This window comes from Hetaerina americana, unplaced genomic scaffold, assembly GCF_022747635.1.
Source record: "Hetaerina americana unplaced genomic scaffold, ioHetAmer1.1.p SCAF_3, whole genome shotgun sequence".
NCBI classification, from domain to species: domain Eukaryota; kingdom Metazoa; phylum Arthropoda; class Insecta; order Odonata; family Calopterygidae; genus Hetaerina; species Hetaerina americana.
The window spans coordinates 29,834,322-29,847,094 of record NW_027286874.1 but is presented as its reverse complement, the minus strand read 5'-3'; the positions used below and the strand labels follow the sequence as shown (position 1 = coordinate 29,847,094).

General features: G+C 34.4%; 1 protein-coding gene across 3 annotated transcripts in view; it reads right to left on the bottom strand.

Moving 5' to 3' along the window:
* Positions 1–107: 107 nt before the first annotated feature.
* The window catches only part of Epg5 (ectopic P-granules autophagy protein 5), an 89,904-nt gene continuing 77,238 nt past the window's right edge, over positions 108–12,773 (bottom strand). For all 3 annotated transcript variants that reach the window (XM_071587311.1, XM_071587312.1, XM_071587313.1), the window contains 6 exons: positions 11,539–11,738; positions 10,250–10,567; positions 6,887–7,055; positions 4,121–4,336; positions 3,964–4,038; positions 108–430 (listed from right to left, as the gene is read on the bottom strand). In XM_071587311.1, the coding sequence (XP_071443412.1) occupies positions 238–430; positions 3,964–4,038; positions 4,121–4,336; positions 6,887–7,055; positions 10,250–10,567; positions 11,539–11,738 (1,171 nt within the window). In that variant the 3' untranslated portion in view covers positions 108–237. The remainder of the gene's footprint in view (positions 431–3,963; positions 4,039–4,120; positions 4,337–6,886; positions 7,056–10,249; positions 10,568–11,538; positions 11,739–12,773) is intronic.

Here is a 12,773-nt window from a genome sequence, read left to right as displayed (position 1 = left end):
AAATTCAGTGCATGAATGGATCCACGAAAAATAAATGACTAACAAAAAGAGGGATACAGAGGAAAAACTTGACAAAGCATACATATTTTGGTATTTGTATCAATCGTTTTTTATTTAAAGTAACAAAATTTAAAACTTTACTATATATAGCTATACAAAGACATATCTTATAACAATCGTATGCAATATTTACACAACTAAATCACGAAGTAAAGTGACATCTTCAAGAATAAATTCTTATTTCATACACTGGAGATATCCAGGCTTTTCTGGATAAAGCCTACAAAAAAGCTTGGCAAGTAGTTCACTGCCATCCAGAAAAGAATAACACACAAGGTTATTTGTTACAGTAGAAGTAATAACTGAAACTTCTCCGAACTCCTTGTAACGACAGCATAAATTATCCAATCCAGCCAAAGCTTCCTTGAGTCTGAAATGATAACAGTATTAATTTTTCTCCTATTTCTATTTATAAAGGTAAAATATAAACAATTGTTGCTATTGATGCTTGAGCTTTTAATTTCTGCTTTAAAAACTTGCCATTTAAATCAAATGAAAGAGGTATCAATCATGTAAGTAACTGCCTATTTTCTGAATCTATCACTTTTCCTAAAAAAACTCGCTCTTCTCAATTTGTTATTCCAAAATAGACATTTTATATTGATAAATAAAAGAAGAAAAATTTAATTCTGAGGAGGGAAATTCTTCAGTGGGGGGAAATTCGCTGAGGAATGAAATATTCAATTTTCCATTCAATGCCTCCATACTCGCTGCCAAATGTGAAGAGTTTCACATAGAACTCAAAAATGTGACAGTGAAACCCACACTTTTTAGCAATAAAAAGCAGAAGAGGTGTGGATTCTACATGAGCAAATTATTTGCAGATTACAGCAAGCATGAACAATTTATTACAACATGCAATCTTAATCAAACTAACATTTTGACATCCATAGGCAAATATGTTACATATGCTATGAAGCATACTACCAAGAGCCTTTTCAAGGATATTTGAAACCATGGCTTCAGATGCTAAGTAATAAAAAATTACCGAGAAGAAGATTGACATATTCAAGTTTTAATGCACTCTTTGCCATAATTCCTTTTGACCACATAACTCAGACATGAAACCCTTTATTAAATTACCCATTAGTCCACAGAATATACAGGAATATATTCTGCCTCATTTGATGACACAGCAATATTTTAATTTTCATAATAGATTGGCCCACCATAAGTCATCAGTATATATCCAGTTGAGGATTTCATATTTTTGTCATTAGTAAAAGAGGTATAAAACAGTGCCATTCATTGGGGTTCATGCTAGGCTTTATTTGTAAAAATACATTTTTTCACTTTTTTTCAACTCCAAGGTTTTTCCAGTCAATGATGAATTTCATCACAAACTTGGTACAGAACTCAACATAATAGAAACCGTAGCCTGGGATGAGGGTAATTTCTGTGACCTCAGATCCCTTATGCATTCTATTTCTTGCTTTCAATGCCCATGCTATAGACTGGATTGGCTGAGGTTTGCAATGCAAGCTGTAAGATATGTTTAGCTAGCTAATGTGATATTAAGCACTAATCAATCGTAGATTACATCACAGCCATTTCAAAACCAAAAGAGACATATTATTTGAGCAATAGTGAGGTGAAACAAAGCATGTCTGGTAAAAATGGTCACCAATGGAACGTCTCAAACAAATAAATATTTTCAGAAAAAAATATCGACATTTTATCTAAATTTAATTATTTGATTAAAGTTCTTAGGTGATGACATTATCTATGCAATTCTTTACTGAAAAATAGACAAAGTAATAACATAAAAATTACATGTAAATGAATTGCACAGAAAAGGCAACTGTGAAGCATCTAGTCCACAAATTTGCATTTATTTTGAGATTATATAATTGATAAAAGACATTTGGCCCATTTCCAAGTATCCTATTGAGCAGAGAGTTTAATAAATAATCATATCCTTAAGACCAATTAGTCAATTAACATACAATATGCAGAGTAAAATAAAAGAACCACTAATGAACTGGTTCAATTTCATTTACATCATAATTTGTTGAAAAGTTCAAATACAGCAGCCTAGACTCAGCTTATGCACCAGTATGTTGAAAGATATAATTTTGGCTAAATAAAATAGGCTACTTCTTTGATATCTCTCCCTATAGTACAATTAAAACTGGAAAGAAATTATATGAATCAAAGGGGGCTATTACGGACGGCATACCACCAGCACCACAGAGTTCACCTGTCTCTGGTACCTACCATTCGAAATGAGTCCCACTGCCCAGAGTGATTACAAAAGGCAGAGTGACTCCACCCATTGGTATTACCCTGCCGGAAGTGAGTCTGTCCTTTCAAAGCCATTATGAACAAGTTTTGGATGGAGTGATACCATGCTAATGGGTCAGAGTTACACCCCGGCCAAGTACCTGGCCTTTGAAACTCCACCTGGGTTTATTTTCAATATGGCATCAGTTTCTTTACATAGGTGATCTTTACTTGGCATATTAAAGTCATTAAATTTGAGGATATGAGTGAGTTAATCACTATTACTTTGCATTGAAATAGCCAGAACAGTTAAATAAAAACAGGTAAAGTGAAAAATTAGCAATATTGGTTCATCAAAAAATATCTCGTAAGAATTACGCTGAACTTCTCTATTTTATCAATGCAATACTACTATTAATTTTCTTTAGCAATACTTATGTTATATGCAGAATATATTAAGTTATTTTCAGCACTGAGCTCATTCATTTTCTATTATACATAAATACTTCACTTTCATTCACATTCATTGTTTGAGCCAAATCGGAGAAGTAATGCTTGAAATAAAACATTGATATTTAGAATAAATCCACAGAAGGGTATACTTATGTATGTGGGATGCAAATAACCACTAAAATATGTGATAATGAATTTGTTAAACATTGTGTTCCTGCACACGATTTGTTAGGTAGTTATTCGTAGGTACATAATCATGAATTACCAAAGCTCTTCATCAATTATTTTGAAATTCTTTGTTGACTATCCAGAGATACACTAATTATTACCCTTTCATGTCTATGTTATTATAAATAGATATCCTCCTTTTTTCCACATTAAATGAGGCAATGAAGAATTTATGAGCTACTTGCGTGTTCCAATATGTGATGTCTTTGGTAGACCATTGTGTGGCGGCAATCTATTTCTTGTATTAATCAAATAAATCTGTTGAACATTCTTTATAATCATTAAATATTTTAATTCATTAGCAAAGGCATTCAAGAAGACAGGGAAAAAATATCTTGTTGAAAATGAAAAAAAGGTTACGTGTTTATAGTGATATCATGGGGGCAATTACCGTAGGTAACCATCAAAGCCAATGTGATTGCTGATTTATTGATATTAACTTATTTGGTAATTACCTTTGTAATTTAAACCAAGAGCAACACTAAAACATGGATTTTTCAATATTATATAGAAAGAGATTTTTCAATATAAGATCAAAGGGTCAGATCACCAGAGGTCAGATACCTTCACTGAGAAACAGACATGGACTATCGACAGTGCCTAATGATCAGTATTATTCCAATCAATTCTCTGCTCTATAATTACCTAATACCCCAACAATTATTAAAATCAATATTAGAAAATATTAAATTCTTTTCTTGTAAATGGTAAATTTTTTAGCCACTATTATTTTCAAGCTTCATTTTCTGCTTACTTTTAAAACCAAAAATTCATTTTTCTCCCTATTCTTAGCTCCTCATACTAGTGGGCAGCCTGAAGTAAAAACTACCTAATATTGGATTAAATAATCTAAATACAATCAAGCTGATCACTTACTGAAATACATAAATTATATGAATATGACATAAAACACATCATGCTTATAAATATTCATATTTAAAATTGTTCACTCAATTACCAGAATAATATAGGATATTAATAATAAAATGATTGACTCACTGTAATTCATGGACTCCTTCCTTGTTAAGACAGGCAAACAAAAATGTAGAAAATGCAAGACAAAGGACCCTAAACCTGAAAAGACAAACACAGGAATAGAGAAAACAACCAAATAATGCAAGCAAGAATAATTGCTTTAAATAGGGTTCAGCCAGACCTTTTTGAGGATGAGGGCCTCCTCTTCAGTCCTACGGCCCCAAGTAGACTGCTGACCATTCCCTCCTTCCCATCTCCCAAAACCAAAAGTGAAGCTGCTAATACTGAGAGGTCTTCTAAGCTTGCAGAATTTTCCTTTGGGTTAATTTCCATCACTTTATGACCCAGTATTAAAGAGTGCGACCAAAGGAGAGGGATTTTTGCTTCAGTATCATCACTGTGGATAGCAAGATAACAACAAAAAATATTTCACTGGAATTCCCCCATTTGCTAATAATATAACACATGCACAGATATATATTAGTACATGAAGAGTGCTTTCTTGAGTAAATGAAAAATAAGATTAAAGGAAATTGTTTCAGGCTTTATATTGTGGAAGTTATTCATCATGGCGATTTCTCATTTTTTTATTTGAAACACTAAATTTGTCCAGCAATCACTGCATCCTTATTTCATTGCCCAGTGCATAAGATGATTTTTGATGGAGTTAGAAAGATGATTATGCATTTGGAGTAAAATAAATGTGACTCCAAAGGCCACAAAAACTTCAAACATTAAGAGTGCTTTTGTTCATTGTTTGTTGGTGAAATTGTTATGGCCTTTGAAGAACCATTTATTTCTCTATTCAGACCGTAGCACTCCCATTAATTATTGCTCTTGCATTATATTAATGATAATTGATTATGGGGTTTTAGGGTTAGTTGATGCTTTCAATTTACAAATTTACAGAATAAGTACTGGAAAGGTGTGAAGCACAAGACAAACTGAACATTAAAGACACATACCCAGTGCAGTCAATGATTCTATTCCATGCTATAAAATTGTTTAGGATGAGAGAAAAATAGCCATTGCTCAAACATCCCACAGAACAAATACATAAATTAAATGGATACTAACAATTTGTAATTGTCTCAACAGAATGTTCATACATACATCTGCACATACTTTGCAGGTACTCATAAATATTTTTCAATAATGAACTATGGTAAATACGTAAAGTGCTAATAATGAATAAATATTTACTTTTTCAGACTTTTTGTGTGAGTTCTAGTTTCAGAAGCTTCATCCAATGGTATGAGCATTTAACTTGCATAACAATTGTACATGGATTATATTAGGTTAATTGAACAGCTAATCAAAAGATAGCATTTTCTGTAATTTCTATGTAAGTTCTGTTTATATTACTAGTAGTGAAAATTGTAAAACGAGCATAGCCATGGGCATTGGTCAAAAACACTAATTATGTGCTCTTATATAGTTGTTCAACTAATGCAGAAAATTTCTAAACAAATTAAAGTCAGAGACTTGCTATAGAAGTTATTATAGCAAGACTTTCTTCTCTTAAATCTCGATACACAATAGGACTGTGTCTATTACATAATAGTGAAGATTAAAAGAGAAAGAATCAAAGAATATAAATTAAATAACTAGGACAATCATGAAAAAGATTGAAAAACTGAAATATTATCCAAACATCTGAATTCTTCAATCAGGTAATTTGAAAAGGATAAGATAGATACCTATATGAGAAAAATTCAATGAATGACTCTGCTAAGATCAAAGGAATCATAAATTTTAAAGTTTTGTGTCAATAAAATTTGGATTAGTGAAAATTGGGATCTATGGCTTTGATATCACAAACTCTTCTGAAATTTATTCAAAATTCTGATGCTTTTAAAATATTTTTTTACCCCTTAACCCTCGGGAATAGTAATTACTACCGTCATGGTATAAAAATGATTATTTTATTGGGGTTTATATAATATCCAACATTCTTGGAATAAGTTCCTTGTAAGTAACTTGGAGGTACTCGAGATACATATACGAGGGTCATCCGGAAAGTAGTACCCGTTCGTGCCGCATGAAGTGCTGACGACGCGAGTAGCCGCTGGACGAGGTCAGATAGCTTCAGTGGCTTGTCTGCCTTCTCTGAGCCAAGTTGCGTGACGCTAGCATTGCCTGTGTTGTTTCTGTGATTGTTTACAATGTTTAAAAAAATTGAGAACGCCGCCAGTTGTGAAGTGAGGGCAGTGATTAAATTCCTCAATGCAAGAAACGTTCGCCCATGTGATATTCATCGCCAATTAAAGGAGGTGTATGGAGACAATGTAATGGACGAGTCGTCTGTTCGGCGGTGGTGTCGCAACTTCAACATGGGGAGGGGGAACACACACGACGATGAGCGTTCGGGGAGACCGTCTGTCATTACAGACCAACTGGTGAGCTCAGTTGACGAATTCGTGAGGAACGATCGGCGCGTCACAATTGATGACATCTGTGAGCATTTTCCCAATGTTTCTCGAACAATTGTTCATGAAATTGTTAAACACCATCTGCATTATGCAAAAATTTGTGCAAGATGGGTCCCTCGCGTATCTCAATGAGCTGGCGGCGAAGGACTATGCAGCAGGAATACAGAAACTTGTCACACGTTATGACAAATGCCTTAATTTGCTTGGAGATTATGTTGAGAAGTAGTTTAAAGTATCCTCTTTCAAATAAAATTTTTTATGTTTGTTAATATTTACTTTTGTGTCTTTATTTCACGAACGGGTACTACTTTCCGGATGACCCTCGTATGTAGACAGCAAAATTGTTGTGTACTAATTAGTAGTTCATCATTGATGGCAGTATTAACACTGTCATCAACTAGGACAAGTGAAAGATACTTGACATTCAAATGATAAGCACTTGCCTGTAACTATCATCAAGTTACATCTTAAGCACATTAAGTCAAAAATTTCAACATATATTTTTAGTAACTTACGTGACGACAATGGAAGGAAGCCAACGATGAACTAATTGGTGTAAACAGTCCTCATAGTTATTCTTTTCCAAACTTACATCATCTGAACAAGTGGAGTGCAAATATGACATAAGGGTGAGGATATAGCCAGCAGAAGAGAGAGCAGTTCCAAAGACAGTCATATTCTCACCTGAAAAGCAAAACTAATTCAATGACATCAGTTGATCTTAGTGCATTTTAATTGTAAATATGTTTGTGTTAGGGTTTAAGGTATTTCAAGGATTCAGGGGTTCAACTAAATGCCTTTCAGAGCAGATACCAATTGTACTACAAATCTAATTGAAAAATTAAGGGGGCAACTTGGTTGGGAAAATAGGGAAAAATTTGGGGATATAAATGCAAATTGGAAATTTCTAATGAAGCTGATTTTCCTTTCATACTTACGATGAGGGGTCCACTTCTCAAAGCTATGAATCCTCTTAACAAGCCCTCTTAAAAGTCTTCAATTATGCATAAAACTTGGAAAATCACATGCCTGGTAATATAAGTCAGTAGCATGTACTGCAACATTTATTATGAACATTAGACTCAATGCGTGCAAATTACAAGGACTTGTAGCTTTGAGAAACAGGCACCAGTTTGTTTTTGGTGCAGAGTATTGCACCAGCAAGCCCTTGCAAAAACAAACAGGGCTGACTCTGGTCATATGTGAAGTGATTAGGGATTGTTTACTGAAAGTAACCTATCAGACTTCAAATATTCAGGAGAAAAATTGAATTCAAATGCAAAAAATTAAAATTAAAAAAATTACACATTGCCAGGAAAATCATGAAAAAGTTGGCAATATAATCTAAAGAATGAGTGGCCATCCTGACAGGTGAGAGAAACTGGTTTCAAAAGTCTCATTCTTTAAATGTTTATTTAAGCAAAGCTCCACCATACAAGGGTGATAATATTTAAGTAATGTGACTTCTTGGATTAGCTTTCCACTTTTGAGCAATTGTATGGATCATATCCCATCCGGTGGTCTTCTCCCAGATCAAAAGGGCCACGGGATTGGGCAGAAACACTTAAAATAACACATGGGATTTGATTTTAAGAGCCTATATTCATCTCAACATATCGGCTCATTTTACTACAATGAATGAGGACACACATTATTACCACTTTAATTTATGCTTATTTAAAGGCATTAAGTTCTAATTATGAGATTGCTCTGACATAAGCAAAAGAAAAATATATGAAGGGATTTCCCCCATGAGATTATACATCAGTTTCATAACATTTAATAATCATCGTTAATTTTTTCTGTGGTTTGAGTGGAAGTGGAGCACACAGATTATTTATGACTAAGTAACTTTACTATACTCTCTAAGTAACTTGACTATAGTCTCTGCTCTTAACTTGCCGCCTTTATGCATTATGTTTGAGGGTATTGAATCTCCTCGCTTTACACTTTTAGATACATGTATATACAGGGTCGGTACAATATGCATTGTGACTGGTTCGCTGCAGCCTCAACAGAGCAGTGGATGGGGGTGTGACCTGTCGGCTCGGTAGAGGGGTCCCCCACCATTCAGGCGCTCTTTAGTTCAGTCGCCTCCAAGCATGCGTTGAGACAGGAGGTGGATTTTTATGACATGTCTGCGGTATCATCGCGGCAGTATGGAGACACCGTCAAGCAATGCTTTGCTGTGACGTTTTGCGTTAAACTTGGGAAATCCGCATCAGAGACAAACTGGCTTATGGGGATGATGCCTTAAGCTGCACAAGAGTTTTTGAGAGGCACAAAATGTTTAATGAAGGCAGAGAGCTCGTCAAAGATGAGCACTATGTTGGACGCTTGACGAACGCTTGAACAGATGCTCAGATGACCAAAGTGAAAAAAGTTTTGGACTCTTACCAGCGTTTAATCATCGCCCTTATCGTGGAGGACACCAGCCTTTCAGTCGGAACAGTCCATACCATTGTAACAGAGAATCTTGCGATGATGAAAGTGTGCACAAAGCTGGTGCCGGAAGTCTTGAGCGAGGAACAAAAACTAATTTTGCAAGAAATTTTGGACTGCGTCCAGGAAGGTGAAGATTTTCTCGACAACGTTATTACCCCAAAGGATAGCTCAAAAGGAGCTCAAAGGATATTGATTGAACTCCATCGAGGCAGTTCAAGCGGTAACGACAAAGGCTCTCAACCGTATCCCGGAAACCGACTTCCAGCAGGCTTGTGACGAGTGGCAGACGCACCAAGTGTATTGATGCAGGAGGAATGTATTTTGAAGATTATTAAGTAATTGTAAAGATTTGCAATTGCAGCAATAAATTTTGAGTTTTGGAACCAGTTCTGATAATTATCATACGGACCCTGTATAATGGAAAAAAAGTGGTTCATAACATGATGGGACTACATGGGAATACAATATATTCTGTATGCTCGAAACATTTTTTTTTTAATTTAAAAATAAGGCACTGAACCTTCAATTCTACTTTTTGCCCCTTCAATATACTTGGTAAAAGCAATAATATTCATAGAACTAAATTATTTGATGTATCTCATAAATTATGTATATTATTCAGTGGCGCATATGAATCTTCTAAGAGAGTAGCTCAATTGAAATATGCTTATCAATTATAATTTGAGCATTCTTTGATCAGTATCAAAGGTTTATTCATGGCATAACATCATGAGCTTTCAATTAATAATAAGGTCACAATATGATGACGTCAAAATAGAGTTCCATTCTTTAAAAGTATTATTCTATGTTATTTGAAATGATTATTTTTACAATGCAACAGTTTCAGCATAAAAATAATTCACCTTGATCAGGATTTGACCCAGATCCCTCAATGCCCAGTGGAGTGTTTTAGACAGTTAAGCTAGCAAGGCATTCTCTTACACTCCTATGGGTTCGCACCTGGTCAGAGCAAATGATTTTTATAATCTGAAACTTTTGCATTGAAATGCACATTTAGCAGATGACTCCATTAAAAAGTTAGTCACCGCATCTTCTGCAGTTTCTTGGAATGATTATTTTAATATAAACAAAGAATCATACTCAACTACCAAGTCACCTTATTTAAAATTTGATATTCCACCAGACAAGTATGCAAATTATTCAAAAAACCCATCATAAATTATCCTCTAAGTAAAATAAGCAGTAATATTGATCCAAATTTGCCCAAAATTATGTATTTTTCACTCAAAATGGTAATAGCATTAGAAAGAATTTTTGAAACTACAATTTACATGATGACTATTGGTTGACCATGAGGATACAGGTGGACCTGGGCTGGAATTTTCCTGATTCTCATATGAGTATATATTTTAATCTCCTGTTTGCTTTTATTTTTTTATCTATGCACTTTAGATAAGACAAAATACCATTACCTCCATTTAGAAGTATTCTCCGAATACTTTCCATAGTTGAGTATGAATTTATTTTGTTGAATAAACTGGTTTCAATGGCTGATTCAATGAGAAGGCCCAGTTGAATTGGCGAATGACTAGTGGACTCCAGGGCCAAAAGAATGCCTTTTGCACAAAGTGTGGCAGGTGGAGAACTCTTTTGAGACCCAGACTTTGAGGCCACGGCTAGCGACAAGACTTGTATAAACTTTGGGGATGCTTTAGGAAGAACTGGAATAAGTACTTGCTTCATCACATCTGCCATTTCCTCCACTTGTGAGTTTTCTTCAGCAGAAAGACCTTACAAAGAAAAAAAATCATTAAAAATATTTCTGTAAGCAATTAAAAGCAAGCAAGATTCTTAAGCAAGTAAAATTCATTAAAAATATTTCTGTAAGCAATGGACCTAACACACTTCTACTTTAACAACAAATTATTGCTTTTACTTTGACTAGCACATACATCCTGGCCTTAATATGGAAACTTATGTTACTTATGTACCTACACAATAAAAATAACTGTGCTTATTATGCCTAATTTGAAAAAAATTGCATGTATACACATACATTTATACATTGCGCTAGGAACAGAGGCTTTCACAAGGAGGGAGTGGATGGCAAGGAATTTGAGTAAAGATGTTAAGAAAAGACTCATTAAAACTTAGATAAGGAGCATAGTTATGTATGGCAGGGAAACATGGTCAATGAAGCAGGACGATAGAAGTAGATTGGAGGCTTTTGAAAGGTGGGTGTAGAGAAGAATGGTGAAGGTGAAATGGACCGAAAGGAAAACAAATGAGGAAGTACTAGGGAGAAATCCTAAGGAGGCAGGAAAAATGGATGAACGGCATATTGATCGGCAGTGGGATGTTGAAGACTGTAATAGAGGGGAGGATATTAGGCAAACAAGGAAGGGGCAGGAACAGGAAGGGGATGTTGGACGGGATGAAGCAAGTACATGGAGATGGAGAGGGACTTGTTGTAGAGTAGGTTGCTGGATTGTGTTTTCTTAGGAGTAACAAAATGTTTCTTTGGTAGTTTTGTCCATCCAAAACCTACCTTAACCTGTAGATTACTTAATAATAATGATAATATTATAAATGTTAAATCACTTTTTGATAAGTGTCCACACACACTCGGACTACTGCAATCAATTTATCAATAATGTAGGAATCAAGAGTATTTTGATACAAGCAATTTAGAATTCATTGTATCATATCAGTACTGATATTAATAATTTATGATTGAAGATAAAATTTTTAACATCATTACCTGTTTTAACAAATCTTTCAATTTCACAAAGGAGCTCCTGCAATTTTTCCGATGAGTTCTGGGTAGGAGTAACATTTTGTTGATCATTTTCAATAATTAACAACAGTAGCTGGACAATGGCATACAGGAACGAAAGACTTTTTTGGTGGAAATCTTTTGAGTAAGTGATTTCAGCTAGTCCTCCTGCCAACTTAAGCAGCCTGTAATCAGATCAAACAATAAAAGCATGCACTCAGATAAAATATAGGAATTTCATTAAGAAATGATTATCAGCATGTCAATATTTAAGAACCACAAAAAATTATTACATGATCAGAGGCAATGATAACCCTTGTGTTCAGAACTGGCTATCCAAGTGGTAGATTTGAGGTAGCAACTGGCTGAAAAATTAAAATTCCATCCTGAACCTTCAAATTATCATTATTTAACTCTTTTTGAAGCAGAAATGCTCAGAAAAATTTTTTTCTTGAAATTATGAGCTATGAAAGATAGTGATATCCCAGCCACTACCAGGAACCTAACTACCCACCATTCAAACAATGCAATTTTTGTCATAATAACAGTTATTGATGAATTAATTATTGAACTAAGAGTGGGGTGATACTCAACAATGATTTACACAACATATCTTTATTAATAAATATTTATTTAAGAATACGCTGCCAAAATTTAAGAAATTGACACAGTGTAATCGCAAACCAGATGTGCAAATTAGCAGCAACTTTTCCCCATTTTCCTGATTGTTTGATCTGCACAAATGTAACAGCAGCTAGTAAATTTGATTTCACCAGTTACATCTCTAGGATTTGGATGACTTGAACCAGCTAGATAAATGATCTATTGTCAGATCACATTTTTTCAATTTTAATGAAGTTATGGCATGTCATTCATTTTGACATATGTTCCTTATTGAGCTCTTCACTCAGCTGTTGAATACATTTATGTCACTAGCTAGTTTGTTTGGGCAATATTTTATTATTTCCTCAATAAATAATGTATAAAGCCAGATAGCTGATATTGAGCATATTGAAAAACGTGACTAATGGCCATTTCAATGAGGAAATTGTACCGTGAACCTGGTGATCATCTGGTACATAGTTTTTATAATCGGTGTGAACAGCCATATCTCTAGGTACTGTTGATCATAAAATTACTGCCTTGTTTTTCTTTGGCACATAGGAGCAGAGTGTTACTTTTTCATGAATTTTAAATACAGAGGAGTATACCTATCTTGA